The sequence below is a fragment of the Penicillium crustosum genome, assembly GCF_028827405.1.
Source record: "Penicillium crustosum strain IBT 35664 chromosome Unknown utg000005l_segment0_segment0, whole genome shotgun sequence".
NCBI lineage: Eukaryota > Fungi > Ascomycota > Eurotiomycetes > Eurotiales > Aspergillaceae > Penicillium > Penicillium crustosum.
In genome coordinates, this window is record NW_026623126.1 from 780992 (window position 1) to 808071 (window position 27080).

At 48.9% G+C, this 27080-nt stretch overlaps 9 protein-coding genes across 9 annotated transcripts; 6 read left to right on the top strand and 3 right to left on the bottom strand.

Annotated features, from left to right (window-relative positions):
* Window positions 1-1227: 1227 nt before the first annotated feature.
* N7487_010985 (uncharacterized protein) lies at window positions 1228-5552 on the top strand (the record flags this gene model as incomplete). The annotated part of the gene is made up of 5 exons (XM_056878715.1): window positions 1228-2545; window positions 2629-3905; window positions 3959-4084; window positions 4142-4344; window positions 4412-5552. 5 exons carry the CDS (start codon window positions 1228-1230, stop codon window positions 5550-5552), a joined length of 4065 nt encoding a protein of 1354 aa, XP_056724034.1.
* A 756-nt stretch (window positions 5553-6308) lies between these two features.
* On the top strand, window positions 6309-7455 carry trr1 (thioredoxin-disulfide reductase TRR1; the record flags this gene model as incomplete). Its single annotated transcript, XM_056878716.1, has 3 exons — window positions 6309-6330; window positions 6412-7311; window positions 7373-7455. 3 exons carry the CDS (start codon window positions 6309-6311, stop codon window positions 7453-7455), a joined length of 1005 nt encoding a protein of 334 aa, XP_056724035.1.
* A 537-nt stretch (window positions 7456-7992) lies between these two features.
* On the bottom strand, window positions 7993-11210 carry aof2 (putative lysine-specific histone demethylase Aof2; the record flags this gene model as incomplete). Its single annotated transcript, XM_056878717.1, is given in 2 exon segments — window positions 7993-8629; window positions 8641-11210. The coding sequence occupies 2 exon segments, from the start codon at window positions 11208-11210 to the stop codon at window positions 7993-7995; spliced, it is 3207 nt and encodes a 1068-aa protein (XP_056724036.1).
* A 668-nt stretch (window positions 11211-11878) lies between these two features.
* N7487_010988 (uncharacterized protein) lies at window positions 11879-13293 on the bottom strand (the record flags this gene model as incomplete). The annotated part of the gene is made up of 2 exons (XM_056878718.1): window positions 11879-12252; window positions 12326-13293. The coding sequence occupies 2 exons, from the start codon at window positions 13291-13293 to the stop codon at window positions 11904-11906; spliced, it is 1317 nt and encodes a 438-aa protein (XP_056724037.1). The 3' UTR covers window positions 11879-11903.
* Window positions 13294-14313: 1020 nt separating this feature from the next.
* Window positions 14314-16650, top strand: N7487_010989 (CCCH zinc finger and SMR domain protein; the record flags this gene model as incomplete). Its single annotated transcript, XM_056878719.1, has 3 exons — window positions 14314-15242; window positions 15303-16028; window positions 16086-16650. 3 exons carry the CDS (start codon window positions 14314-14316, stop codon window positions 16648-16650), a joined length of 2220 nt encoding a protein of 739 aa, XP_056724038.1.
* A 410-nt stretch (window positions 16651-17060) lies between these two features.
* On the bottom strand, window positions 17061-18166 carry N7487_010990 (HpcH/HpaI aldolase/citrate lyase family protein; the record flags this gene model as incomplete). Its single annotated transcript, XM_056878720.1, has 3 exons — window positions 17061-17759; window positions 17809-18029; window positions 18127-18166. The coding sequence occupies 3 exons, from the start codon at window positions 18164-18166 to the stop codon at window positions 17061-17063; spliced, it is 960 nt and encodes a 319-aa protein (XP_056724039.1).
* Window positions 18167-18981: 815 nt separating this feature from the next.
* Window positions 18982-19945, top strand: N7487_010991 (DUF846 domain-containing protein). The gene is made up of 4 exons (XM_056878721.1): window positions 18982-19173; window positions 19235-19280; window positions 19339-19625; window positions 19686-19945. Exons 1-4 carry the CDS (start codon window positions 19083-19085, stop codon window positions 19832-19834), a joined length of 573 nt encoding a protein of 190 aa, XP_056724040.1. The 5' UTR covers window positions 18982-19082; the 3' UTR covers window positions 19835-19945.
* A 568-nt stretch (window positions 19946-20513) lies between these two features.
* Window positions 20514-22730, top strand: N7487_010992 (uncharacterized protein; the record flags this gene model as incomplete). Its single annotated transcript, XM_056878722.1, has 12 exons — window positions 20514-20719; window positions 20785-20880; window positions 20932-20997; window positions 21053-21314; window positions 21373-21471; window positions 21536-21743; window positions 21801-21948; window positions 22001-22077; window positions 22142-22208; window positions 22269-22345; window positions 22428-22499; window positions 22558-22730. 12 exons carry the CDS (start codon window positions 20514-20516, stop codon window positions 22728-22730), a joined length of 1551 nt encoding a protein of 516 aa, XP_056724041.1.
* A 2154-nt stretch (window positions 22731-24884) lies between these two features.
* N7487_010993 (sugar porter family MFS transporter) lies at window positions 24885-26868 on the top strand (the record flags this gene model as incomplete). The annotated part of the gene is made up of 7 exons (XM_056878723.1): window positions 24885-24958; window positions 25020-25037; window positions 25099-25205; window positions 25252-25482; window positions 25532-26295; window positions 26354-26490; window positions 26547-26868. The coding sequence occupies 7 exons, from the start codon at window positions 24885-24887 to the stop codon at window positions 26866-26868; spliced, it is 1653 nt and encodes a 550-aa protein (XP_056724042.1).
* Window positions 26869-27080: the final 212 nt, after the last annotated feature.

A 27080-nucleotide genomic window follows, 5' to 3' on the forward strand; every position in this document is an offset into this window, starting at 1 on the left:
TACTTTGTACTAGTTAGTTATAGTACATTACTTACTCCGTACTCCGTACCTAGCTAGCTTACGTAGATATGGCCTTGGCCAGCCCTGGAGGCATACGTACCTATGTTGTATACCAACGGTTGGCAGAAAGGATACTACAATTATTGAAATTGATTCTTCGACCGCTGCTTAGTATTTATTAGTTCACCATTATCAACTGCAGGAATCAAATAGTCCAAGTCCTTGCATAAGCAATATAGACTAATTGGATTTCCATTTTCACGTCCAACCTCTTGCCGCTTTATTGTGGGTAGAACTGAGCACGGTCCAGCGCTACACAGTAGCATGACCTCCGACTGAAATTTACCCAGTCACCGAGAGTACTTAAAAGCGGCACGTGAAATAGGATAGCCAAACAGCAGAACATCGACCTACTCCGTACTTACTACTAGTAATAGTAAGTAAGTATCTAGTATATGTTACTTATATGCAATAATCATGTTCTAGGTCACCGTGAAAAATTCATACTAATATGTCGTTTCCTAGCAGGCGCAACCTTGGAAGTATGTAGAGTCTAACAATAGCTCATTCCGATCCCCGTACCAAATTTAAGGATTATGCTTAATTCTACATTTTCTTTATTTCTTTATTTCTATACTTCTACCTTTCACTTTTTAGATATTCTATGTTGATTCTAACGTAGAATCGTGCATAAGTATTGCTTCTCCAGGGATCAAAGCCCTTGATAAAGCCTTCGTATGACAATGGCCCCGCGCGAAGGCTGGGGATAACCAGCCACCGGGATATCGGATGTATAGACCTTGCCTTGTTTTTTTTTTCTTTTCTGGTTTGCTGGACTTGACTGAAATCTTTTTCTTCTTTATCTCATCTTCTACCACCCCATTGACACTCCTATCCTGGCGTTGACCCGTTCACCTTTTATACAAGCTGACTTCCCTGTCACCGCCGCTATACCCCCGCCCAACTTGGCTTGTTGCCTGCGAATCAGCTCGGGCCATGGTGTAGTGACCCTGCGTTAGGCACCAGATCAAATCGCATTGAACCTGTTCCATCTATTTCAAGAAACCCAAGTACGGCAATTTTCCCCCTAAATGTGCTCGCGTTGCCTTTGGGACCGACATTAACGATATTGGTTCCAGTTGGGTTCGCAATTGCACTTACTTGGCGCCCTATCTACGCACTATTTTTCGATTATTTCCTTGAGTTTGGGCGCAAATACACAGCATCATGGCTGCTACGGCAATGCGTGGATCGCCCGATATGGCAAATGGCAGCTCGAACCCCCACATTGCCAACGGAGCGCAAAGAGCTCAAGGAAGGCGCAATCACAAAAAGGCTCCTTCCGCAGAAAGCTATGAACACGAGGTAGAATATGATGAGCCAGAGACAGCTCACACCAACGAAAGAGCTGCCCATCCGTCAGGGCAGGACAGATCTTTCTCAGCTAGAGCCAGAAACCAACCTGAGGGAAACCCGAATTATACAACCCGCAAGCCGATTCCTCCATTGACCTCCAAATTATCAGAAGAATCTACCACCCCCCGAGGTCTTCCCACAGAGCCCTATTCTCCAGAACCCAGTGCAGCCATGCCGGAGATTCATGTCCAGTCACCACCGCCTGCACCGGCTGTGTCTTCGCCCCCAACTCGGTCCAATACCACACGTTCGGTCTCCGCTAGTGACTCGCGGCGAGATTGGGCATCAGAGCGATCGCCTCTTCAAAAGTTGGAAGTAACTTTGACTGGAATCAGCAAGGAAGAGAAGCGGGCACGAGTACAACAAGCGGAAATTAAAGCCCGGGAGCGAATGGCGCGCAAGAAAGCCGAACAAGAGAAAGCTGAAGTGATGGCAGCAGTAGCTCGCGACGCATCAGCACAGCGTACACAGCCAGAGAACCAACCAACTGGCGCATCCAAAAGGAACGAGCGGAAGGAAGTTCCAATTGGGGATGCCATGCGAAATGGACATTCGGCTGCACTACCAAAACAGCAACAAACAGAAAACACAGCTGTGCGTCACAGCAGGACAGTTTCTACAAACCCTCAGTATCCATCTATCCGCCGCCCCGAGGATCCTCAATATACACGCGCGGAAGCCGCTATCCCATCATCAGCTAAGATGGGCAATGTGCCTAGAAGATCAGTCACAGTGAGCGGAGCTGCCGCAAAACCAACACCTGCTCACAATATCAACCACAGTCGCTCGATGTCTCAAGCAGGTCCTCGACCTACGCAAGCTCCTGGTGCCTTAAGAGCGGAGACAACAGGCGAACTTTTAACAGCACCCCGTGGGCCTGAGGATAGTGCCGAGTCGCAGGTCAAGCCCAAGAAACAATCTGTGTCTTTCAATGTTCCACCCCCTACGCCCCCGCCAATCTTTGAGTGGAGGAATGCACAGCCTGCGCGGCTTGCGGCCCCTGACTTTGATTTCCAGAATTTTGACATGGAACGCAGCAAAGCGTGGTGGGAAGGTGGTGGTAGCAAAGATCGTAGAAAGAGCAGGGCTCTTCCTAAAACCTACAGGTCTCCTGCTCAGAAATCGACAGGTAAGGTCCTCCGCAATCCTGGTTTCCAACCTACGCATTCCTTGTCACAAAATCACCAAGTGCATTATACTAACACCCGCTAGGAGTCACTGAGCACAAGAACTTCCAACCCAACCTCTTCTTGCGATGTGGACCTTTGCTACGATACACGGGTATCAGGCGAGTTAAGGTCGATGGAGCCAGCGGCCCCACTGACAAAGATATATGGCGAGGATCTATCATGATAGTGACTCAAGATTCTCGCTCATCTTACGAGACTCCACCCACACTGAGACTATTCTCTCAGCCGATGGATCTTCTTCCTCCTCCTCCCGTGGAGATCAGTCACGAAGATGGAATGCAACTGGCTCCCGAATATGTCGACCCAACAGCCGGGCTCATGAAAGTTGGCCGTGACGGGCGGCCCCTTTATGTGAAACCAGTCGAGCATGTCGAGGAACAAGTCGACCTATCTTTTGTCGAGAATGACGATGGTATCTACGAGATCTCACCTAGCATGATCGACTATACCAGCGAAGGCGTCAAACAACCTATGCCTTCCAACCGGATGCATGCTGTCGACGGCGAGACGGCGAGTCTGCATCGAGACATCCCAGGAGCCCGTCTATACGCTGATGCCGCAAGAGATGTGACATTCTGGCGATTCAACCTAGAGGTTGAACTTAGCACAACGCAACAGCGAATCGCCTATCGGATCAACCAGGGACCCGCCTTGGGATTCTGGGTGCCTCCTGCTGGAGAATCCATGAACATAATGTTCCACAGTGGTAACGGTTTCACTCCCTCTGCGGACTCTGATAGAGTCTGCGGGCCCGACCCGCTTTGGCGAGATATCCTTAACGAGCACCAGACCCGTCCGTTCCATGTGATGATCGGTGGAGGCGATCAAATCTTCAATGACGCGGGTATTACAGAGTCAGCATTCTTCCAAGAATGGGTTAAGATTAAAAACACCGCCGAGAGATATGGAGCGTCATTCACTGCTGAATTCCGGGCTGAATTGGAGCAGTTCTACCTTGACCGCTATGCTGCATGGTTCTCCCAGGGCCTCTTCTCTTTGGCGAACTCTCAGATTCCCATGGTCAACATGTGGAATGATCATGAAATCTTTGAAGGCTTTGGTTCTTACCATGATGATTTCATGCAGACTGCTGTTATCTCTGGAATTGGAAAGATTGCTTTTAAGTATTACCTGTTGTTCCAGCACCACAGTGTCCCCGATGAAACCGAGACAGATGAACCTAGCTGGCTTCTTGGTGCCCATCCTGGCCCATATATTGAGCAGCAAAGCCGAAACCTGTTCATGTCTCTTGGCCAAGGAGTTTCATTCTTGGGCCTTGACTGCCGCACTGAGCGACGGGTATGATGACTCCTATTCTCCAACTTGTGGACTATGCTAACACGTTCTTCCAGAGCAATGAGGTTCTCAGCGAAGAGACCTGTGATTTATTGTGGGACCGCTGCCACAGGGAGATTATGAAAGGGGAGACAAAGCACTTGATCGTTCTTTCAAGTGTTCCTGTTGCCTACCCCCGAGTGGTATGTAACCTGCTTTCTTCTGTCTTTGACCAAACCTAAAACTAACGTTGACCCCAGGCAATGCTCCGCAATTTCATGAACAGCCGCAAGTCACTTGGCAAGGCCGGAGTACTTGGTGGGCTTGTTAATCGATCTGGTGCAAATGTGGAGGTCTTTGATGACCATTGGGCTGGCAAACACCTCAAGTCCGAGCGCACATGGTTGGTTGAAGATCTTCAGGATCTGGCCGCAGAGAAGTCAGTTCGGATCACAATACTCAGGTAAGACCAGGCAATTTACTTAACGGAAACCAAAATTCCAAACGACGAAACTAACTCAATCCTTCAGTGGTGATGTCCACCTCGCTGCAGTCGGGCAGTTCTATTCGAATCCTAAATTGAATATCGCCAAAGACCAGGATTATCGATACATGCCGAATGTCATCTCATCTGCTATTGCAGATATTCCAGAGACCGACCTCATTGCGGATATGCTCAACAAGCGGAATACAGTTCACCACATGGACTCGAACACAGACGAGGATGTCGTCCCCATCTTTATCCAAGATGTGAATGGCAAGGCCCGAAACAACAAACGACTACTACCTCGGCGAAACTGGTGTTCGATCCGGGAATATAAGCCCGGTTCCACTCCGCCTGATACACCTGAGTCGGAAATGATAGAAACCCCACCACCTCGGCCAAATAAGCTGCAGCGAACATTGTCGTTGGGTCGTGGAGACAAGGGGTCTACCGAAAAACCTGGTATTCTCAGGCGCCTTTCCACTCGTGGACCACCTCCTACGAGGACCATGAGTTTCAATCGAGGGGACGAGGCTGCTTTCAATCGACGTGCAAGTGTTGACGGACCGGTCCAGCCCCACGAGAACGGGGACAGCTATTTCCCAGGAACTGGGGCCGGTGCCCCTCCAAGACCCGGTAGCTTCCACCGACGACTGACAAATCTCAGCCAAAAAGGGGCAAAGAAAACCACGAAACAGGGCGATGACGGCGCAGGCGTCTACATCAACCTCGAAGGCGGGCTCGCCATCACTTTGAACTTGGAGATCAGCTCACAAGACCCATCGGGTGTCACTACACCCTACAAACTGCTCGTTCCAGCACTTCATTACAACGGAACGGAGTACGACCCGCCCCCAGCGCAGATTGTCAAGGGCTGGAGAAAGTTCCTGCCCCGCCGCAAAAAGAACAACGGAGAAGCAGATGCACAGCCTGAAGCAGAAGAAGATTACAGTGACGACGACGAACAAGACGATTACGAAGACCATGACCTGATCAATAATACCCGGGCTAACGCCGCCACTAGCCAACAACATCAACCACAGTACGAGGGTTATCCTGGGAGTGAAGAGGATGGAGATTCTGACGGAGAAGTCCCTCAACGTCTGCCACCGAATATGATGGCTGAACATTCCCCCAGTCCCGAGGAGAATAGCCGTCCACGAAAGAAGTGGTTCGGCGTAATCTAATGTACTATATTGACATCATTGTCTCATTGACGTTGGCTGATGACATTTTTCTTTTTGCGATCTGATGATTTGTATGGATTTTTATGACTTGAGTGTGATAGTGTTTTTTTTTTTTTATGTTTGATATATGATTCCCCTAAGTTTAGCGAGATTCAAACTGACATGTGATGTTCATTCTATCAATCGATCTCTAAAAGCCGAAGTATACAAATTCGGGCCGGAAGAAGTGCCTCAGGGGGTGATCTGATGAGATTACATCAGCGGTCTCGACCGCTCACGTGATACTTGCTTAGAAAGCCCCAGAGCCTCGATGCGTAACCTGATTCAGCCGAGTTGAATTGCCTTGAAATCGCCTTAAATCGCCTAGTTTAAACGAATTATCTCTAATATCCTGTGGTCTGGAAACCTCGGAAAGACAAAGAATCCAATCGCATCCTGTCTTGAGGGTCCAGTCTCTCTGATCTTATTGCCGGTTTATCAATCAACTTCATCAACTACCTATCACCTAATAGTCCCGGTCTCCACTGCCCCTCCGAGAAAAGATATTATAACTCCCCTCCCTCTCCTCTTCTTCCTCCACTTCTCAGAAATACCTTCAAGCTGTTTTCCTCCGCCTTTCGTCGTTTTCCCTCCCTTCGATCCATTGGATTGACTGCTACTGCGGCCACTACCGTTCACCAACAATCTCCTCCTTCGGCCTCGGTCTTCTCTAAGTCGTTTCCGACGCCGTTGCGCGTCAATTCAAACACCGCCAGAATGGTGCACTCTAAAGTAGTCAGTAAGTGGTTCATTGAGTGGAAAGAATGATCTAAATCACCAAATTCCCCAATATCAAAATTCTAACCACTTCCCCCCACAGTTATCGGCTCCGGCCCTGGTGCCCACACTGCCGCTATCTATCTCTCGCGCGCAGAGCTCCAGCCAGTCCTCTACGAGGGCATGCTCGCCAACGGCACCGCCGCCGGTGGTCAGCTTACTACGACCACCGATGTCGAGAACTTCCCCGGATTCCCCAACGGCATCGGCGGCGCCGAGCTGATGGACAACATGCGCGCACAGTCCGAGCGCTTCGGTACCGAGATCATCACCGAGACCATCTCAAAGCTTGACCTTTCCTCCCGGCCCTTCAAGATGTGGACCGAGTGGAACGACGCCGAGGGCAGCGAGCCCGTCCGCACCGCCGACGCCGTCATCATCGCCACAGGCGCCAACGCCCGCCGTCTCAACCTCCCCGGCGAGGAGACCTACTGGCAAAACGGAATCAGTGCCTGTGCCGTCTGTGATGGTGCCGTGCCTATTTTCCGTAACAAGCCCCTCTACGTCATTGGCGGTGGTGACTCCGCCGCTGAGGAGGCTATGTTCCTCGCCAAGTACGGTAGCAGCGTGACTGTCCTTGTTCGCAAGGATAAGCTCCGTGCTTCTAAGGTCATGGCTGACCGTCTCCTTGCCCACCCCAAGTGCAAGGTCCGCTTCAACACCGTCGCCACTGAGGTTCTCGGCGAGGACAAGCCTAACGGTCTCATGACACACCTCCGTGTCAAGGATGTTGTCTCTAACACCGAGGAGGTCGTTGAGGCCAACGGTCTCTTCTACGCTGTTGGCCACGACCCCGCCAACGCTCTCGTTAAGGGACAGGTTGAGCTCGACGACGAAGGTTACATCGTCACCAAGCCCGGCACCAGCTTCACTAACATCGAGGGTGTCTTCGCCTGCGGTGATGTTCAGGATAAGCGTTACCGCCAGGCTATCACCAGTGCCGGTATGTTCATACCCCAGTATCTCCATTATAATAACTGCATTTCGCTAACTCGATTTAACAGGATCTGGCTGTGTCGCCGCCCTCGAGGCTGAAAAGTTCCTCTCCGAGACCGAGACTCACCAGGAGGCTAAGCCTGCTCTTTAAATACATATACACCTATTCTCCCACTTTTCTCTCTCATTTCTCATTGCCATGATACATGAAAACATGATGCTTGGCCGGTGTGTCGAGGATTCTTCTTGCTTCTAGACTTATATCTGTTTTGTGCGATATCTCATTTCTAAATTCCCCATGCATATTTTCAATGGGATTTCCTCACGTCTTTTTTTTCCCTCTCTTTTTCTTGTTCCTTATTCCAGTTACCTGTGTCTCATGGAAGAGGAAGTCAAGCGGTCTGTGATTTTATATCAGTTGCTCTGCTTGGGATGCCTATACCCATAGAGATAGAAATAGAAGAAAAAGAGAAGCTCCCATATCATCTTCCATACTTTTACAACCTTGCAGGGTTCCGTTACTTGTCTGCATAAATAGGAGCATTTGAATTAAAAACTGTCATTCATTGATATCAATAAGGCTGAAACAATACTCATCGCAAATAGTTCTCTCCATTGAGACGAAATTACCTTCTTTCCTTTAACTTTGTCTACGCAGATAGTCTATCTACCTATTAACGATAAATCCTCATTTCTCAGACTTCACAGCAGGCACAGCAGTCGTAAAAGCAGTAGCAAGCACCGGCACCGACGGCGGATTTTCAGTAAGATATTCCGGCACAACCCAATCATCAAATGGGTTCTCTGCACACCAGCGATCCTTAACGATAAAAGTCTTCCGCTCCCACTCAGCAACGTCAACCTTCCACTTATCCCAAGCCTCTCCATTAGCACGACGGTTAATCTCTGTCTGCTCAAGGTATGGGGATTTTTCGGCTGGCGTTGCAGAGCGCCACATCTGACCTAACGCGGCGCGGATTTCGTCGCGTGGAGCCTTTGCGTTGGGGTTGTTTGATGCTGCGCGACGGGCTTCGTCGCATTGATCGCGGCAGCGCGCCCAGTAGTCTTTTTGGTAGAAGAGGAAGGGGTTTAGGCCTGATTTTGCGGGGCGTGGTGGTGCGGAGCCGAGTTCGGCGTAGATTGTTGTCCATAGGGCTTGATCGTAGGCGTCGCGGCGAGATTTTTCGGTTGAGGTTGGTTTGCGGGAGGTGGAGGTTGAGGGGGGCTTTTGTTGGGTGATTGTTGGGCTTTCGGTGGAGGAGAGGGATGAACTGCCTCTTGCTCTTGTTTTCTTGGTGGTTGCGCCGTTTGGCGTGGAGGATTTGCTTTGAGTTACTTTTGACTTCTCTGGGACGAGGGGTGAGGCATCGTGATGGGTCCGGATATCGGCTCAATTATTTCTGACGCTGCGCGAAGGCCTGAGAGATATGCTCCGTGAACGGTTGCTGGATGAGTGCCACAGGTAGCTTCGCCAGCGAAGTGGAGGTTGCCGATTGACCGGGCCATCAGGTCGTAGTCGTCTGGGAAGGCTTCGGCGGCCACATAGGAGTAGCTGCCGTAGGTGAATGGGTCCTGGCCCCAGCGGGTGATGATAGTCTCCAGAGGATCGGGAACTGTGGTGTGTTTGAAAACGTTTCGCAGTTGACCAGTGACCTCCGTAATGATTTCTTCGTCGGAAGTAGATTCTGCTTGGTGAGCTGCATCACCAGCCATGAGGGCAATCAAACATGGGAGCCCGGTGGTTTTCATGACATTCCAGAACAGGTAGAATCGACCGCGGTTTGCCGCATAGTCTTCTTGGATCATAGAAGTAGGGTTATTTGGTTCACGGAGCAGACCAAACATATCTCGCTTGGTGTCCCAGAACGGCTCTTCAAACACTAGAACGACCTTGTTCATTATTCCGAATCCCAGTCTGTCAATTGCGCCACGCTTCCAGTCCGGAAGAGGAGGCTCAAACTTGATTTTCTGCTGCTTCAAGACCCCAAGGGAACCGGTGAAAACGACATGATCTGCCATGAACTTCTCTCCATCCTCGCACTGGACAACTGCCTTCTGGTCTTTGTTGGATCCAGTTGTGTCGTAAGAGATTTCGGTAACAATCTTGCCGGTGCGGACATCGAGCTTTTCCGGCAACATGTACAGCCCGTAGGGTAATTGCTGGTAGCCACCAATGACCTGAGAATGCTCACCCTCGAATTCATTTCCGATGTCTTGGTCCCATCCCGATAGGCTAAGTCTGTTCACGTTGGTTGCATTGGCGTACTCAAGGTTGGCGAAATGCCAATTCATCAACCGCATATCCTTCGTTGTCACTGGAAGCATATTTTGATATTGTTTGACGCCCTCGTCCATCACTGCACCGAGAGTCTGCGCCTGGGACGCCTTAGCAATCTGGTCCAGTTCAATAGTATCGTTAACGGTGTATCCTGGGTTAAGCTTCCATCCGGTTGTCTGGCAAGTCAAGGCTGCCGGGTCATCTTCCGAATTTCCCGCTAGATCACTCGCCACATCGACGGATGGCTCATTTTCCGCAGTCTTGTGTTTTATTCCTCGTCGGACTCGCTTTGTGGGGACCAATAGATCTATTGTTCCAGCTGCCCTCGCCTCTTCGTATTGTCGCACGGTGAGTCCATCATCCACCGCCGATTCGCGGCCAGCATCAATCATGTCGCGGTTTCCTTGGGCTGTGGGCATAATCTTTGCTTTGTGACGGTAGAATCCGGTTCGATCGAGCAAATCATTGTAGAGCTTTTCTGCCATGGCGTCCTGAACCTCGTTCACGGGTGATCCATCAATGTCGTAAATTGTCGAAACATCCCGTATCTTGTGGTAGTGAAGTGCCAGCTGGCCACGAACTATCTGGTCTAGCGGGTTGCCATGATCGAAGCCGACAATGATCTGAGCACCCATTTCCGCCTTTGGAACAAGCCCATCAGGCAGGGTTTCAGACTTGAGACTGTGCAAAGGATGCGAATAAATGCGTCCACCTACTCTTCGACGTCCCTCGAGGAGAATAACTCGGGGCATGGCATTTGAATCACGATATTGGCGGAAAAGGCTCTCCAGTTGACGTGCACACCCCAGCCCTGCCATTCCAGCACCGATTACAATAATCGTGGGACCCTCTTTTCGTCTTCCGCGTTTGGGTTTCACCGGGGCCAATGGAGCCTCCACACATCCGTGATTGATGTAGCCATTTCGTGAAAGCCAGTCGTAAGCAAACGAAGCCAGATTCATCCATCGGTAATCTTTGGCACATCCGAGTGCTTCTTCCCTAGTGACAGCCACCATGGGATTTCTCCCCCAGAGTAGCAAGATTCCATTTCGTATGTTAAGGTAGATTGTGACGTGAACGTGGCAAAGGTGGTCTTGTAAGAATTCTTGTTCTTGTCTGTGGAGAGCATATGGGTTCAGCCGTGATGCGTACGCTGCTCTAACGCACTGCCCGCCATAAACAGAGGGGTGGATTTTGGATGGGATGGACGATCGAGGTCGGCATTTAGACAAATCAACCTTCCCGCTTTCCAATACATTCGGTCCAAACATGACTGATTGCCCAGGAAGAGACTGCATGGGATTGGGCGGAGGCGATGTAGATGCTTTTAGTTCAAAGGAAGATGTCAAGTCGGTTGAGGCTGTTGACTCATTCGGGGTACTACTGCTGCCACCGGCATACAGCCTCTCCATTGAACCAACAATATGGGATCCATCAGATAGGAAGCTCTGTGAGTTGGGGTTGTTGTGTCCTAGATTTCCCAGAGCAATTGATGCTGAAGCTGCTTCGTAAGCCTTGTGCGTAATCCGCAATCGCTTCGCAGGAGGTTCAGAAAGTGCGGTCGGTTCAGATAGAAGATTTTCTTGTCCCTGCACCGTAATCTCAGAATTTGGGACATATTGATTCATGTATGATTCTTGATCCGGGGGGGATTCCCGCCGCCTGGAACCTCATGGACGCTGCACCATACATGTTGATGCACGGGTATCTGCAGGTAGATCCTCAAAATATTATATCGAGGACAACACAAAGAGAAAAGAAAGAAAATCCCACGTCAACAAATAGGTTGTTTGTGAACTCGAAGATGTGAGGTCGACACTCCTTTCTATCCCGAGAATGTGTGGATATCAAATATTCAGGCGTTCACCCATGATACGGTCATAGGAATTTGATCTGCGGCAAGCCGAAGGAACACAAGCTGAACGAATGGATCAACTGGGATCATGTTAGATGAGATGTAATATGGTAAAAAAGACGGAGGGAGTATGAGAGAATAGATCTGTGAAGACCGAGGGAGCACGGATATCAGGACATACATCGAGTTTCCCCCCACAAAAAAACGTCAAGAATTGAAAATAAGGCCCATTAAGTCGAGCAAGAATATTTGACTTGAAATGAGTTAAATGAACTGTAATTGGATTGTGAAACTTGATGGAAGAGACAGTGTGATGACCAGAGTAGAAAAACCCTGGCTTGATTCCTCGGGGCGGGGCGTATTTCTCAGTCCGGCAGGTTGCGGCAAGTTCGTCAACGACGACTGTTCTCTATGTTTCTTTTCACCTTTATAAGATCAAGGGATCTACTTTATTTATTTGGGTTATCTAGTTTTGAACATGAGTGTGCAGACCATATGCCTCATCCTCCCCTGCGAACCCATCTGAGTCATTATCGGTGAACTCATCGTGATATGATCTCCTGGTCGAGTTTTTCCAAGGCCCCGGCTGGTCACTGTCGCTATCGTCACCCAAGATCAGGTCAACATTGTCATCGTCCAAATCAGTGAATCCAATTCGCTCTTCTTCGTCTCTTGCAAGAGTAGTAGAGGCTTTGTTCACATCAGGATCTTCCGAAAACCGACCATGAGGGCGGTGCGCCGCATGATCAGCTTGGAGAGAATCCCGGATATCCGCACGCTCTTGGGCTTCGAGCTCTTTGGCGCGAGCCAAAGTCCTAAAATAGAGGAGGAAAATGATCAGCATGAGTCCACAAGATATTGACAACCGATGATTTTAGGGTCTCAAACCTTTGGTATATATACCACCCGGTAAAGATTCCAATACCGACTGTAAGGATAATACTGCAGATGTTTACGGCTTTGGATCCCGCACTCATCTCCTCGCCCTTCTCGGAGAGCAGACGAATTCGACTACCAATAAACGCAGGGACCAACAATTTGGGAGAGATGATAGCCGTCGCAAGTCCATACATCAATGGCTGCACCGTAGGAAATGTGGACACAGCTCCGTTGCAGATCGAGTAGGGCAGCGGGCATAAACGGATCATACAAAGAAGCTTGAGCCCATCATACTTCAATGTCAGGGCCAATGCAGCGAACCTCTTGTCATGTTCCATAAGGCGTTTGACGAATCCAGATAGAATTGTCCGCGAAACATAAAACGAGACAGTCGACCCCAGAACTGTTGCGGAAGCGTAGATCAGCCATCTATAAAATAAGTATCGAGTTAGCCTTCCGTTTTCATTGTTTTCGCAGGTTAAATAATAATAAAAAACATGAATCGATCTCTTACCCTTTCCATACACCAAATATAAAACCAGCCACAGTCCCAAATGTAGACCAACCCACAAGAGGGGGAATGAGACAAAAAAGACACACAGCCACAGGATGAAGGCGGCTAACCAGGATGTTTCCCACTTCTCAGCGACCGGGCCAAGCCAGATGAACAACTTCCCAGTGAACACCATGAACGCGATACCGGATGCGCCCACAAATAAAGCAGCGAAGAAAGTCGCTATTTTCTTCAATGGAGTCATCCCCTCCCATATCGTATTCATACGGACATATAACTCTGTACCGCGTTGGATTATCTGTTCGCGATAGCTTGTAGCTTGCCCGCCCAACCGGATGGAGCTTCGCCTACCGGCGCGACTCCAGGGCGGGTGAGCATCACTGCTAGGAGATGAAGGTATGGGATCCGGAGAAGAGGGTGAAAGAGACAATGCCCTGACGGTGGATTGGTAATCCGCAGGCATTGTGAAATGTGTATAGTCCCGTATCAATATTTTGGTAGGAGGATGGTCGAATCCGGGGATGAACCGCTCTAAAACAGTGATCGGCAGGAAAGTGCGATACCAAGGTCAATAGGTGAATATCCAAAGAAGTTTTTCAAGGGCGTGTCAAAGCCCTGATAGTTGAACCGAACATGGAGGAGAAGCCAAGCACTTTTAGGCTGAAAATCAGTTTGACCCTGAAAGTCCAGATTGCAAGTCAGCGGATCCGCCGGACTTGAGCTCGGGAGTGTCCAGGTGGTTAACCGATCTACATCTTCCCCAGAGCTGTTGTTTATTTTTCTTTTTTTTTTTGGTGCTGTTTATAGTATAAAATGTACATATATAACTCTCTTTAAGTATATATTTTGTATATATTTTTATGTCCATTGATGTTGTAAAATTGCTGACAATACTATAAAAGTGCAGGAAACACCCCACTGGTGCATGGATCCTATTAATGTTTTTCAATTATATATCTGTTACGGATAATTTTTTAATTTCTCTTTCACATCTACCTCTCTTTTTATTATTATATTATCGTGTTGTACAAATCATAAATACCACCTATGTGTAGAGAGGTACCTTAGTGTCACTTGAAGCTCAGCCGATAAGCTGTGCCCCAGTGTTGATCTCCTTCTCCGCCTCCCCCTCTTTGTCACTTCACCCTTTATTCAACTTTCATTCACAAATCGGCGATGCGATGTAATTATCTGCTTGTCCTTTATCACTTTCGCAACTCTCATCACCTTGCACTATAACTTTGAAACCAACCTGAAACCCCCCTATCGTCCTTCACTTGCCCGATCACCTGGATATAGAGAGAAAGGATGAGGTGCCTCTGATCCTCAACTCTAGTCTCTGGTCTCACTCTCGTCAAGCACATTCGTGTTTATTACCCCCCCAGCCACGGATAGTCGCCCCATCCAGGACCCAACCCCTTCGCCGCTAGGGAGTTTTCCCGATTACTTTCGTCCGCGCGTATTACCCATATCAACATACATCATGATTGCCGACGACCTTCTTGAAAAATGTCTCCAGATCCTGCAGGATCAAGCACTGGATGAGGAAGAACAAGTAGAAAAAGTGGAGGACTTCTTGCGCGCGAACACGTCATTGACGGGTACACCTTTAGAGAACGCGGTATTGGACATCCTCTGGCGCCATCGCAACCGAAACTTGCCAGACGCATCGCCTCCAGTCCGTCATACCGTGATTCGTCGCTCATCGCCTGCGCCATGGCAGATGGCCCGATCATCCACCCCGCTATCCCCACATTCGACTCTAGGAACAAGCCCTGGGAGTTCCTCGTGGATGCAAAGCTCCCGTGGGCCTTTCTCGCGGCCTCCGCTATCGTCTACTGTTTCTCCATTTACCTCCCCACGCCCATCGCCCCGGCTTGCCCTTGCGCAGCCCATTCCTCATTCCCCAAATCTAAACGCCTATGAGTTCTCAGACCAAAGTCAGATTTCTGACTTCTATGGAGACCTTGGGGGCGATAACAATGTTGACTGGCTAGTCGCAGATGATGCCAACAGTACAACATCATCCGCTGGCGGTATCAGCACTCCCGGGGCACTCAGTGCCACCGCGGTTGAATTTGTTCCAGATATGAGCCCACATGATATCCTGCGCACAGTGCTGGGTGACAAGCGATCAAATGATGAAATAGAAGCTGCACTGGAGGCTAATAGTTATGATCTCGGTGCCACCATTGCTTCGCTCTCCCAGGAGATAGAATCTGAGGCGATTGCAAAACAACACGAGGACGGCCGTGTTTTGGTTGGCAAGTCTATGACAATGGATCAAGTGCGCCCGGTCACGCCATTGGGTAGCAGTCGCAGCCCTGTGGTCTGTAAATACTGGCTGTCCACTGGACAATGCCTTCGCGCGGACTGTCGTTTCAGTCATGACCTAACCACACATGTGTGCAAGTGAGTGTTTTTGAATATCCCGGACAATCCAATCCTTCTTGCGCTAACAAATGTGAATAGGTATTGGGTCATGGGAAATTGTCTAGCTGGTGATGGATGTCCCTTCTCGCACGATCCTTCGGCGCTTATCGGCAATCTTAGTGTCACGGATGGTAGTCGACCAGCTTCGCCCTCCCTGTTCCAGGTAGACAGTGGTTCTGATGCATTTCCACCCCTGCAAGCGGCAGATAACGGAGACCAATGGGCAAATCAGTACACGGGCCGCTACCCTGCTCATCTCTCTGCTTATCAAGCCAGCAAGTATGCGCCTCCTGGCCTCCTTCCTGGAATGGGCAAAAGAAATGGAAGCGCAACTCATCTCGGACGCCCGAACTCCCGTCCATCTAGCCGCCACCAGAATCGAGAGTTGAATCCTGCTGCACCGTCTGTAGACGATCCGGATGCCTTCCCAACTCTTGCTGCGGTCAATGCGAAGAATTCCGGGAAAAAGCATCATGGGAAACGGGGCGGTCATAACAACCGCGAAACCAGCTTGGGCAAGGAAAACGTCCCTTCGTCTCTGGCAGATGTGGTTCGAATGACTCCATCTCCTGCCCCCGGGAAGACCAAATCCGGTACCAAAAACAAAGACACGAAGGGTCGCGAGAACAGTGCTGCAGCTCAGTCGATCCCACCCCCACAAAATATCCCCTGGCTGGAGACAGGCACACGCGCCAATCAACAATATATCAAATACCGCACAGAGGCTATTCGCCACGGGACTGTGCGAAACAAGTTCCTCCAGAGGTAAGCTTTCAGCGAGTGCTATTACCTTCCAACACTTCTAACGATCATATCTACTAGCGCTGCCCAAGCATGGAACCGCAATGATGCACGAGCTGCCAAAGCATTGTCGTTGCGCGGTCAGGCCGAGAACGATGCGATGCGCAGGTGTCACCGGGAGGCCGCACGCCAGCTTTATGAAGAACGTAACCAGCACCTTTCTCACAAGGGATTGGATGAATCTTCGGAAGAACTATACGTTGACCTTCACGGTCTCCACCCAGAAGAGGCTATCGAATATCTTGAGAAGATCCTGCTCAAGCATGCTCGAGAAGGCCTCCGAGTGGTGTATGCCATCACAGGTACTGGTCACCACTCGAAGAATGGCAAAGATAAAATCGGCAAGGCCGTTAAAGCATGGCTAAACGAATGGCGGTACTTATTCCGGGAATTCAGTGTACCCGGTGAGCGAGGCGGTTATGTTGGAGGGATTCTCGGCATCGATCCAACCAGTTATGACAAGTCAGCAGCCAAGGAGCTGGCTAGTGAATTGATGGAGGCCAACGCTGGCGGAGAGCCTCCCATCCTCACTATGGGCAAAATCCATTTACTCAAGCGCGAAGAAATAGAGACTCAAGATCAATGACCTGACGTGTCATTCAACTCAATTTGCGTCAAAGCGGCATGATACCCTACCAAATTTATCTATTGAATCCTTTGATAACTCAACTTCTTTTCAACCTTTTGGTCCAAAACTGTGACTCAACCACAGCATGCAGCAAGTACATCAGGCGAGCATATCGAGTTCTTTTAAGCAACAACTTTTTTTTTTAAGACAACTAGATTCCTTTTTTTGGCTACATGCTTCTATATACTTACGTGGTCCCGGCATGACTCTTAGAACTAGCGAGGCAACAGAATACAATCCACAGCAGAAAAACGCTCCCTTTCAAAGAAATGATGGACGCATAACATAAGTACTAGTTAGAATGTATAACAAGCATGTACAGGGATATCATGCGTAGATAATATACATCGCTACACATATAAACTCACCTATTCTGGCTCCTGGTGCTGCCACTCCCCTCTCAAGGCATCAACATCAACCCCACAAGCCTCGGCCTTCTTAACAATAGCCCTAGCCTTATGCGCAACAGGAACATCAATCATCTTCCCATCAAGCGTCCAAGCACCCCTCCCAGCCCTCGCAGCCTTCTCATCCGCAATAACAACCCGCATAGCCCATTCCGTCTCCACTGGATCCGGCCCAAAGATCCGATCCGCAACCTTCACCTGCGACGGATGAATACACTGTTTCCCATTGAACCCCAACCGGCGTCCATCCAGACACTCCTCCTGCAGCGCAGCCGGCGGCGACCCATCCCCATTCTCAGACTTGTACGCTGTACAAACGAGATCAATGGTCGACGGTAGATCCGCCGCCCGCGCAGCGGTGGCTATCGCAGACCGCGCGAATAGGAACTCCGTCAACGAGGGTGTCCGCGTGATACTAAGATCGAGCGCGAAGTCTTCGGCTGCGAATACCAGTCCCTGGAGTAAAGGTGACGCGGCGCAGATCTGAGATAGATTTGTCAGGGACTTGGCGGACTCGACTAGAGCCAGGAGTGAAATTGAGGTTCTCTCTGTCTGTGGTTGCTGGGATAAGGTGTGGGTTATGACGTCTGTGACGAATGTGAGGTCGGAGGCGGAGTTGACTTTGGGGATTACGATTGTTGTTAGGTTTGGGGATTGGAGCTGGGATGGTTAGTGAATTGAACAGCTATTTATGTAAGAGTTCACTCACGACTTCGGTTAAATCACCCAATGCCAGTCCACTGTCTACGGAGTTGATTCGTACGGCGCGTTCCCGGATTCCTGGTGGCGCGGCTTGGTCGATTGCTCTCCGCACTAGTGAGCGCGCTTCTGCTTTCATGTGCGGTGTTACGCTGTCTTCTAGGTCGTAGGTGACGCAGTCGGCAGTTAGTGAGCGCGACTTGTCTAGGAATCGTTGGGAGGAGCCTGGGACTGTTTGGTGTTGTTTGTTAGCTTGGGTGCTTTCTTTTTGGAGCTCGGGGAGTGAAATGCGGGGAAGATACGGCTTTGCAAGGGAGCTTGAGCTTACCGTAAAGGAGGGAACGACGGAGAGTATTGCGAGCTGCCATTTTTTAGGTGGTGATTTGTGTGTGCATTCAAATGGTATAGAGTTGCGTGTACTTTGTACTGTGTTCTGTGTTCTTGGGGAGTGGAGGTCTTTATGGAGTTGAGTCGGGAAGAAGCCGACTCGGCTATCTGTAAAGCCGCTGTGGTTACTATGTCCCACGTAGAAGAGAAGGAGAGTCGATTTTTTTTTTTTTTCGGTTGTCTTTTCTTATGGTCAGATGGAATTTACGAGGTTGTTAGAATTGGCTATTCGTACTATTCTTGCAGGGATTTTAGTTAAATCGGAACCTAGCAATATATATTGCATTCCTTCTTTATAAATGTCATGACAATCAAAGGTTATATAAAGAAAAGCCTCTTGCCTTTTCGCTGCCTCCGTATGCACCCAAAAAATAAATAAATAAAAAAATAACATACAAAGGCCACCAAAAAGACATCGTAAGGATGCAAAAGCGGCCGACTAGTACCTAGTTATTGTTCTTATATAGATCAAACTTTGTGTCTTATCGGCTTAGCGCCACTTACGTTGGAAATGAATAACCGCACGTGTGGCTGATGGATATCCACCTAGTATAGTTACGTGAATGGGTTTGAACATTGTATAGAAGTAGGAGTAATGGTCGGATCTTCTTATAGAACCTGTTGGATAATCCTGAAATGATAGGGCTTTCTAGGATATGCTAAGTAGATGATGCAGCCCTTGCTAAGCAATTATTACACATCGTCAACAAATCCACTTGGTCTATGCTTCTGCTGTGGCATTGTTATTCTGCCACAAGAAACCGCCTACACCCGTGTTTCGACCACATAGCAGCATCATCAGTCAACAACAGACTTGACTTGGATCAAAGTGACTCAATCTGCTGACCGAGAGGTCCTTTACATTCAGATAACATCAAACCCTCCACCTTGCAAAATATGGACCAAGGACAAGGAGGTCAAGGCGACCTCAACTGGCGCCTCAGCGCGCACCCGATCACGCTACTTGTCTTCTTGGGCATTCGGATCGGTTTGTACTCTCCAACCCCGAGTAACAGCAGCAAGAATGATTTGACTAACTTGATGGTTAGGTGCGCTACTGATGTATCTATTTGGTGTACTCTTTATCGATGACTTGTACGGACCCTCCGCTGAACTACATGCTTGTCAACCTGCGACGCTAACGCCTATCTAGTATCCTCGTCTTCATTTTCACCCTTCTTCTCCTCTCCGCGGATTTCTACTACCTCAAAAACATTGCGGGACGCCGGCTGGTCGGCCTACGTTGGTGGAACGAGGTCGACACCTCGACCGGCGACTCACAGTGGGTCTTCGAATCATCTGACCCCAACGTTCGCACAGTGACAGCCACTGACAAGCGATTCTTCTGGCTGAGCTTGTATGTTACACCGGCTCTGTGGGTGGGCCTTGCGATATTGGCTATTGTGAGACTTGTCGGTGTTATTTGGCTCAGTCTGATTGGTAAGTTACCCCCCATAATGCTTTGATATACTTCGACACTAGGTATTGACTTTGGTTTAGTTATTGCACTTATCTTGACTATCACGAATACCATGGCCTTCTCTCGCTGTGACAAGTTTGGTCAGGCCTCCACATATGCCAACTCGGCTCTGGGCGGTGGCATTGTGAACAACATCGCTGGTGGCCTGCTGGGCAGGTTATTCAGGTAATGGTAGGCGGGATAATCTCTGTCTTGCGGTTAGTGGCCCTATATCATCGGTCTTTTTGCATGTGCTCTGTATTTTTAGCAGCATATTCGACCAATTACCATTCAAATGCATGCAATTTCTTTTCAAAATATGTCGAGTCTCATCTGTAGCTCTAACGCGATTGAGCACCTCGTCTAGTGTAAATTGCTTTAGAGATTGAGCATTTTCCTGAGGCAGGTCGACACATCGCTCCTTCCTCGAATAGGCTGTTTCCACAGCGTCACCTGTCCTGTCGATTGTGTTTTTATTTGCCTTTTCCTCCTCTCCCCTCTTCCTCTTCTTCCCTTTTCTTCTTCCCTTTTCTTCTTCCCTCTGCTCCCTCTACCTTTGATCGTCAACAAACAACCTTCACGTCTATCGCGCGTCGAAAACCTCATTGGTAAGTGTCGTTATTGGGGCCGAGCTTGCACCGTCTCTCTCGATGACCCTAAGAGAACGATATACGTAAAAAGATCGCGTCTTCTCCTTGGTTATCTTGTCTCATCTGCTTCTGTCTTCTCTCACACCTCCCTGGCCCTTCCCCAGATTATTTTCTTATCTGCTCCGCTTCGGTCCTTCACCCCGATGACGGGTTCCTCCACAACGATAAGACTGTTTGGCGGTGTTTGGCTAACAGAGATGTTTACGAAGATAACCAATAATGGAGTCCAATATCCATGGACCCCGGAACGATGATTTCACCTGTGGAAAGTGGGTTCCCCTTCAAAGATTCTACCTTCCCTATCCCGGGGAAATCCCCCAAGAACATCAGTCGCTCACAAACTCAAGATGTGGTGAACCTGGCCACATGACTCGCCAGTGCCCGAATGACTCGGTTCCTCTGAGACAGAGAGACACCAATGCAGGGTAAGTTAGTCCCGCACTTTCTATGTCATATCTTGTCAGCCCATCTAACTAATGCTGAAATATAGCGATGCCTATGGCAACTACGGCGACGACAATGGCGGAGGATATGGTGGAAACGCCGGTGGTGGTGACCGCGCTTGCTACAACTGCGGCCAAGAAGGGTAAGTTGTTCACCTCTATGTGCTTGTTCCATTGTACTGATGACAATGCAGCCACAGCAAGGCCGAGTGTCCCGAGCCTCGCAAGATGGGCGCGTGCTTCAACTGCGGCGAAGAAGGGTGAGTCATTACTGAGCGTTTTATACTTCAATCTGCCAATTCACTTCAAAAACAGCCACTCCAAATCTGAATGCCCTAAGCCCCGTGTGTTCAAGGGTACCTGCCGTATCTGCGAGAAGGAAGGTCACCCGGCTGTTGATTGCCCCGAGCGACCCCCCGATGTCTGCAAGAACTGCCAGGCTGAAGGCCACAAGACCATGGAATGCAAGGAGAACCGAAAGTTCGACCTCAACCTCGTTGCTGATATGCTTCCCCACGAAGGCTGGGCGGCAATGAAGAAAGCTAGCGATGAAAGGGATCTTGACGATTTCCGCGAGGTACCAGGAATGACCTTGAAAGTTTCGAGCTTTGGCTGACCTAACTCCACATGTGCAGGCACTGAAGATTTACTCCAAGGCAGTTCCCCACGCCACCTGGGCTGATATCGAGAGAAAAATGCGTGAAGATGACTTCAATATCTACATCATTGCTATGGTAATCAATCATTGTTGTTTTAAAGTTTAAGGGTGAATTACTGATGAATGAATTTTAACTACAGGATGCTGAAGTTGACGATGTCATGAGCCTTATCGATCTCCAGGGGGTGCTTGATCGTGAGTTCGTGATTGGATTCTTTTTTAGCCCCAAGGCGTCGCGTGGCCACCTCCGAGAACGTTGGCCTGCGAATACCGATGAGAACCTCGAACGCATGAACAACGCTGGTATTCCCTATGAGCGCAAGGTGCCCAAGTGTTTGAACTGTGGAGGTAAGTGTTTAACTTGATTGCAGAGTTCTCAGATTATTGCTAAGCTATCCTGCTTAGAGTTGGGACATATCTCGCGCAGTTGCAAGGAGGAGCGCACGGAAAACGAGCGTGTGGAAATCAGGTGTTCAAACTGTGATGGGGTTGGACACCGCGTGCGCGATTGCAGACAGCAGCGGAAGAACAAGCATGCTTGCCGTAACTGCGGGTATGTGATTGTGATGCAACCAATGAACAGTATAATGCTGACTTTTATGAAGATCCATGGAGCATATTGCTTCTGACTGCACTGAGCCCCGATCTGCGGGTGATGTTGAATGCCGGAAGTGCAACCAAAGTATGACAAGACCTTGACTAAGATGATTTGTACATTTCATGATGAGCTGACATCTATGTTTCAGCTGGCCATTTTGCTAAAGATTGCCCCAATGTTGCTGATCGTGGCCCTCGCTCCTGCCGCAATTGCGGGTATGTCAAAATATCACCATTGGAGCCCTGGGATTGTCGCTGGTTCTAACATAAATGCAGATCTGAAGACCATATCGCCCGCGATTGTGATCAGCCTCGTAACCTTTCCACTGTTACCTGCCGAAACTGCGAAAAGAGTAAGTGTGATGCATATCCTGAAAACTTTCTATTCTTTGGCCGTTATGTATTGCGAAACAGAACTGACATCTACTGTTTTAGCCGGACATTACTCCCGTGACTGTGACCAGCCGAAAGATTGGTCGAAGGTTCAGTGCAAAAACTGCGGAGAAAGTGAGTTGATCACATGCACATTCTTAATACTCGAGCTAGTCTGCTAAGAATTCTCTAGTGGGCCACACCGTTGTCCGTTGCCGCCAGCCGCCCAAGGTTGAAGAGCCTCAGAACGAACCTGTTTTCTCTCCCGGCTCTCCCGCGCGCGAGGAACCTGATCTGCTGGGCCCAGAGGCCAACGAGGAACCGTTTGAATTCAAGCGCCATGGTGATAACGACGACTTGTGGTAAAGGCTACAATTTGATGCCCGACTGGGGCGACTGGGAAGCTCTAAAAGCAACCGCGATTTGGCTTCCCTTTCTCCCCTTTGGCGATGGACCCCATGTGAAGACTTGTTGGGCGTTGACTGTTCTTGGGATGCCTCACGGTGGCTCCCGGTGGACAAAAACCTGATGTTACATATGGGGTCCCTTGCTGCTTTTTACTTATCTTTTTTTTTCCAAATCTTGCGATGTGTTTGATGTTAGCCAAATAGTTTTCTCCCAGGTGTTCACAATGATTGCTGACCGGCCGCAGGTCTTGATGGACCTGAGGATGGAGGGTCTGGGCAGGAGGTTCTGATCTGGGAGTATTCTCATCTGGCTGACAAGTTCAACTCGAATGAAACATTCATTTAGTGTATTCTTCTTGGCTCGTTGTAGACTGTTAGTGTAAGATCGTATGAAGTCGAACGCTAGGTTGCAGTTGTATTCCCGAACTAAGGGGATGACGGCACCAGTTCGACCTGATCAAATTTCCCGAGGTCGGCTCCAGTCCGAGCACACGGTTTAGAAGCCGGTTTGCGACAACTTGACGGACCACTTGAAGGCTGCCCGGATGCCCTGATTCTGTCATTAAACCAAGGGGAATAAACTCGAATCCTGGTTGATCGTCGTTATTGCTACTATATGTAGTACTACATAGTACTAGGGCTAGGTGGTCAGGGATGTTGTCATGAGCTAGTATTTACGCTGTCATTACCGGGCTGATGTACTGGCCGAATCCGGGATCCCGGTGCCCTATCTACGTGGACAGGCAAATCTTGGCAGGGCTTCTCTTAGAAATATTGTATTAGAGAATATACAGTTATTATTCCCAGTCTATTTATTCAATGATATTTAAGGTGATGGACTGCATAATTAGGTAGTATCGTGTAAATATCAGAGTTGCAGTGTGATACGTAATAGGTATATCCGAATCGGGCATCCCGTCCTCTCGGGAACCCCGTGATTCGGCCTGTGCCGAGCAGATTTTTGTGCCAGAACAGTAAGAACAGTAAGAACAGTAAGAACAGTAAGAACAGTAAGGATAGTGTACTCTGTAAGAATGAAAGTATACACAGAGACTGTACTATATGTAGGTACCTAGGTAAGTACGCAAACTACCTACCTGTTTTGGATAGTGGACTTATCGATGATGTCATCCAGTCTGACTTCGGCTATACCAAGTTTTCGGGCCCTGATGCCGGTGCGGCTTATATGGAAAGTTCTTGAACCCCTTCCATGGCATCCCTGCCAAGTGTGCTTGGCAAAGTCAACGGTGAAGAAAATATAAACAAAAATTCATATGAGTGCAAGGTGGAAAGCAGTAATGATGCGTGGTCTAAGGTCCAATGTCAAGCCCACAGGATGTTGTACATAATAGTCCCTCTCACCGAAGATCAGCGGAGAAAAAAAATGGGGAGTCCGGGGGAACTGGAGAATCTCCAGGTTTTGGTCAAATACCATTCCAATTCAAATCGCAGGACAAAAGTACCTTGAACCCACGTGAGATTTGAGATTTCATGACCCATGAACCTTGCAGCTGTCATACACTCCGTCTCATCGACGGAAACAGAATTGGAAAAGTAGTGAGTGCTCCATGGGTTTGCATTTGATGCTACGAATATTACCGTATTGAGTCAATACGGAGACCAATACCGGACAGAGACCGAGTTGGCCATGCGAGACCCCTCGCATGGACTGCACGCGCCTCTTTTGACACCGACTTGCGTGGATCCCGTGAAAACCTGGAGGAATCCCGATGATCAAAGTCTCAGCCCGGGAAGACGTACAGTGGCTCGTTCTCCATCAGGCCATGGTATAGCCATTTCACCCAATGCAACCTTACTATTGCATTTCATTGGCTTGCCTCCTGCTTGTTCTGGATTCCGATTTGCGGCCCAAAACATGATATTGGATGTGGATACCCTCCTTGTTGGATTCTGGGGTTCATAAATCTGCGCTTCCCCGGACCTGACTGTTGCGTAGAATCTTCTTTTCTTTGCTTAGCTGCAGTCTGTCCGAGTCAAGTCCATCTCTTTGCCTCCGGCCAATAAGAATAGTCGGACTACCTTTGCTTTTAGGGCTTGACTATATATAGTCTGTCATCTTTCTGCAACTTACTGATACACCACACCCGCCACCATGAAGCCATTCTTCGGCCTTCGGGGCACCGGGCTGAATATCATGATCGGTGTTATTGCCGGTCTTGATTTCTTGTATGTTGGGGTTTCAATTATTCACTTTTGAAGTACGCAGCGCTAATGTGGAAATGTACAGGCTATTCGGATATGACCAGTATGTTATCGAAAGCTATACATGAAAAGTCTAATGTGCTTCTTTTGCTAACACTTAACAGAGGTGTGATGGGAGGTCTATTGACCTTGAACTCATTCGTTACAGTCTTCCCCGATATCGACACCACTAAATCGAGTTCATCAACCAGTGGCAACGCGACTACACAGGGTATGTAACAATGCCAACCTCCTATTCACCCATACTAATTTATCAGGAATCACTATCGCTTCTTATAATTTGGGCTGTTTCTTCGGCGCAATCTTCTGCATCTGGATTGGAAACTACCTTGGTCGTCGCAAGACAATCTTCACCGGATCTATCATCATGGTCATCGGGGCTACGCTACAAGCTAGTGCTTTCTCCCTGCCGCATCTCATTGTCGGCCGTATTATCACTGGTATCGGCAATGGCATGAACACCTCTACCGTCCCTACATGGCAGTCTGGTAAGTATTTTGCCCATTAGAGAGGCGGCACAATGCTAATATTACTTAGAATGCTCCAAATCCCACCACCGTGGAAAGCTAGTCATGTTTGAGGGTTCCTTGATTGCTGCTGGAATTACGATCAGTTACTGGCTCGATCTTGGATTTTCCTTCCTCGATCCTAGCTCCGTTGCGTGGCGTTTCCCAATTGCCTTCCAAAACGTCTTCGCACTGATCATCTTAATATTCGTGCTGCCGCTGCCCGAATCACCTCGCTGGTTGATCCTCAAGGGCCGCGAACAGGAAGCATTGGATGTTCTTGCCGCGATCCTAGATTTGGATGAGAACGATCCCTACGTCCACTCGGAATTTTCCGCTATCAAAGACGCAGTCTTGGCTGCCTCTAGTGTCAGCTTCCGTGACTTGCTCACTATGGATGAAAACCGCCACTTCCACCGTGTGGTACTCGCCTACGTCAACCAGATGTTCCAGCAGATTTCTGGTATCAACCTGATTACCTACTACGCTGCCTTCATTTATGAGAACTCTCTTGGTATGGATGGCCTGACCTCGCGCATCCTAGCGGCGTGCAACGGGACTGAATATTTCTTGGCATCTTTGGTTCCCATCTTCATTATCGAGAAGGTGGGCCGACGAGTTCTGATGTTGGTTGGTGCCGCTGGTATGTCGATTTCAATGGCTGTTTTGGCCATCACTACTAGCTTTGAGGGCGAGACAAAGCCTGGTATTGCCGCTGCTGTGTTCTTGTTTGTCTTCAACACATTCTTTGCCCTTGGCTGGTTGGGAATGACCTGGCTCTATCCCGCTGAGATTGTAAGGCTTTCATATATTTTACTCTTTTTCGCCAAAGCACCCACTAACAATGCGATAGGTTCCCCTTCGAATCCGTGCTCCTGCAAACGCACTCGCCACTTCGGGCAACTGGATCTTCAACTTTATGGTTGTCATGGTCACGCCTGTTGCGTTCGACACAATCAAATACAAGACATATATTATCTTTGCTGTCATGTAAGCATACTCTGGGCGAAATGTGTTTTGTGCACGACTGACTCACTTCCAAATAGCAATGCATTCATCTTCCCCGTTGTCTACTTCTTCTACCCCGAAACTGCCTATCGGTCTCTGGAGGAGATGGACACGATCTTCCACAAGACATCCAGCATCTTCAATGCCGTCTCGGTCGCCCGCAACGAGCCCCACCGCTACGGCAAGAAGGGAGAGCTTCTTATCAACTACGAGGAGACTGAGGAGCACCTGCGCCGCGCTAGCTATGTTTCAGAGAAGAAGATCAAGCTGGCTAATGAGATGAACGATATGGAGACTGGAAAGGGTACCCATGTTGAGCACCGCAAGGATAGCTCGTCTAACAGCAGTCAAACCCCTTGAGAGAGCAGATTCATATTGTATTTTAACCAAATAATTTGCTATGTCAATCAACGATTTACGATTCAGTATAGATCTCGAATACTAGATGGATATTTCATAAATTAGGGCATACAGTCATTATAGAAAAATCATGTGTGTCAGAAGGTATCAGCGACAAAATCCAGTCGTTAGCGACTCCATTCAACCTCAAATCATCGCAAACCACAACCTCC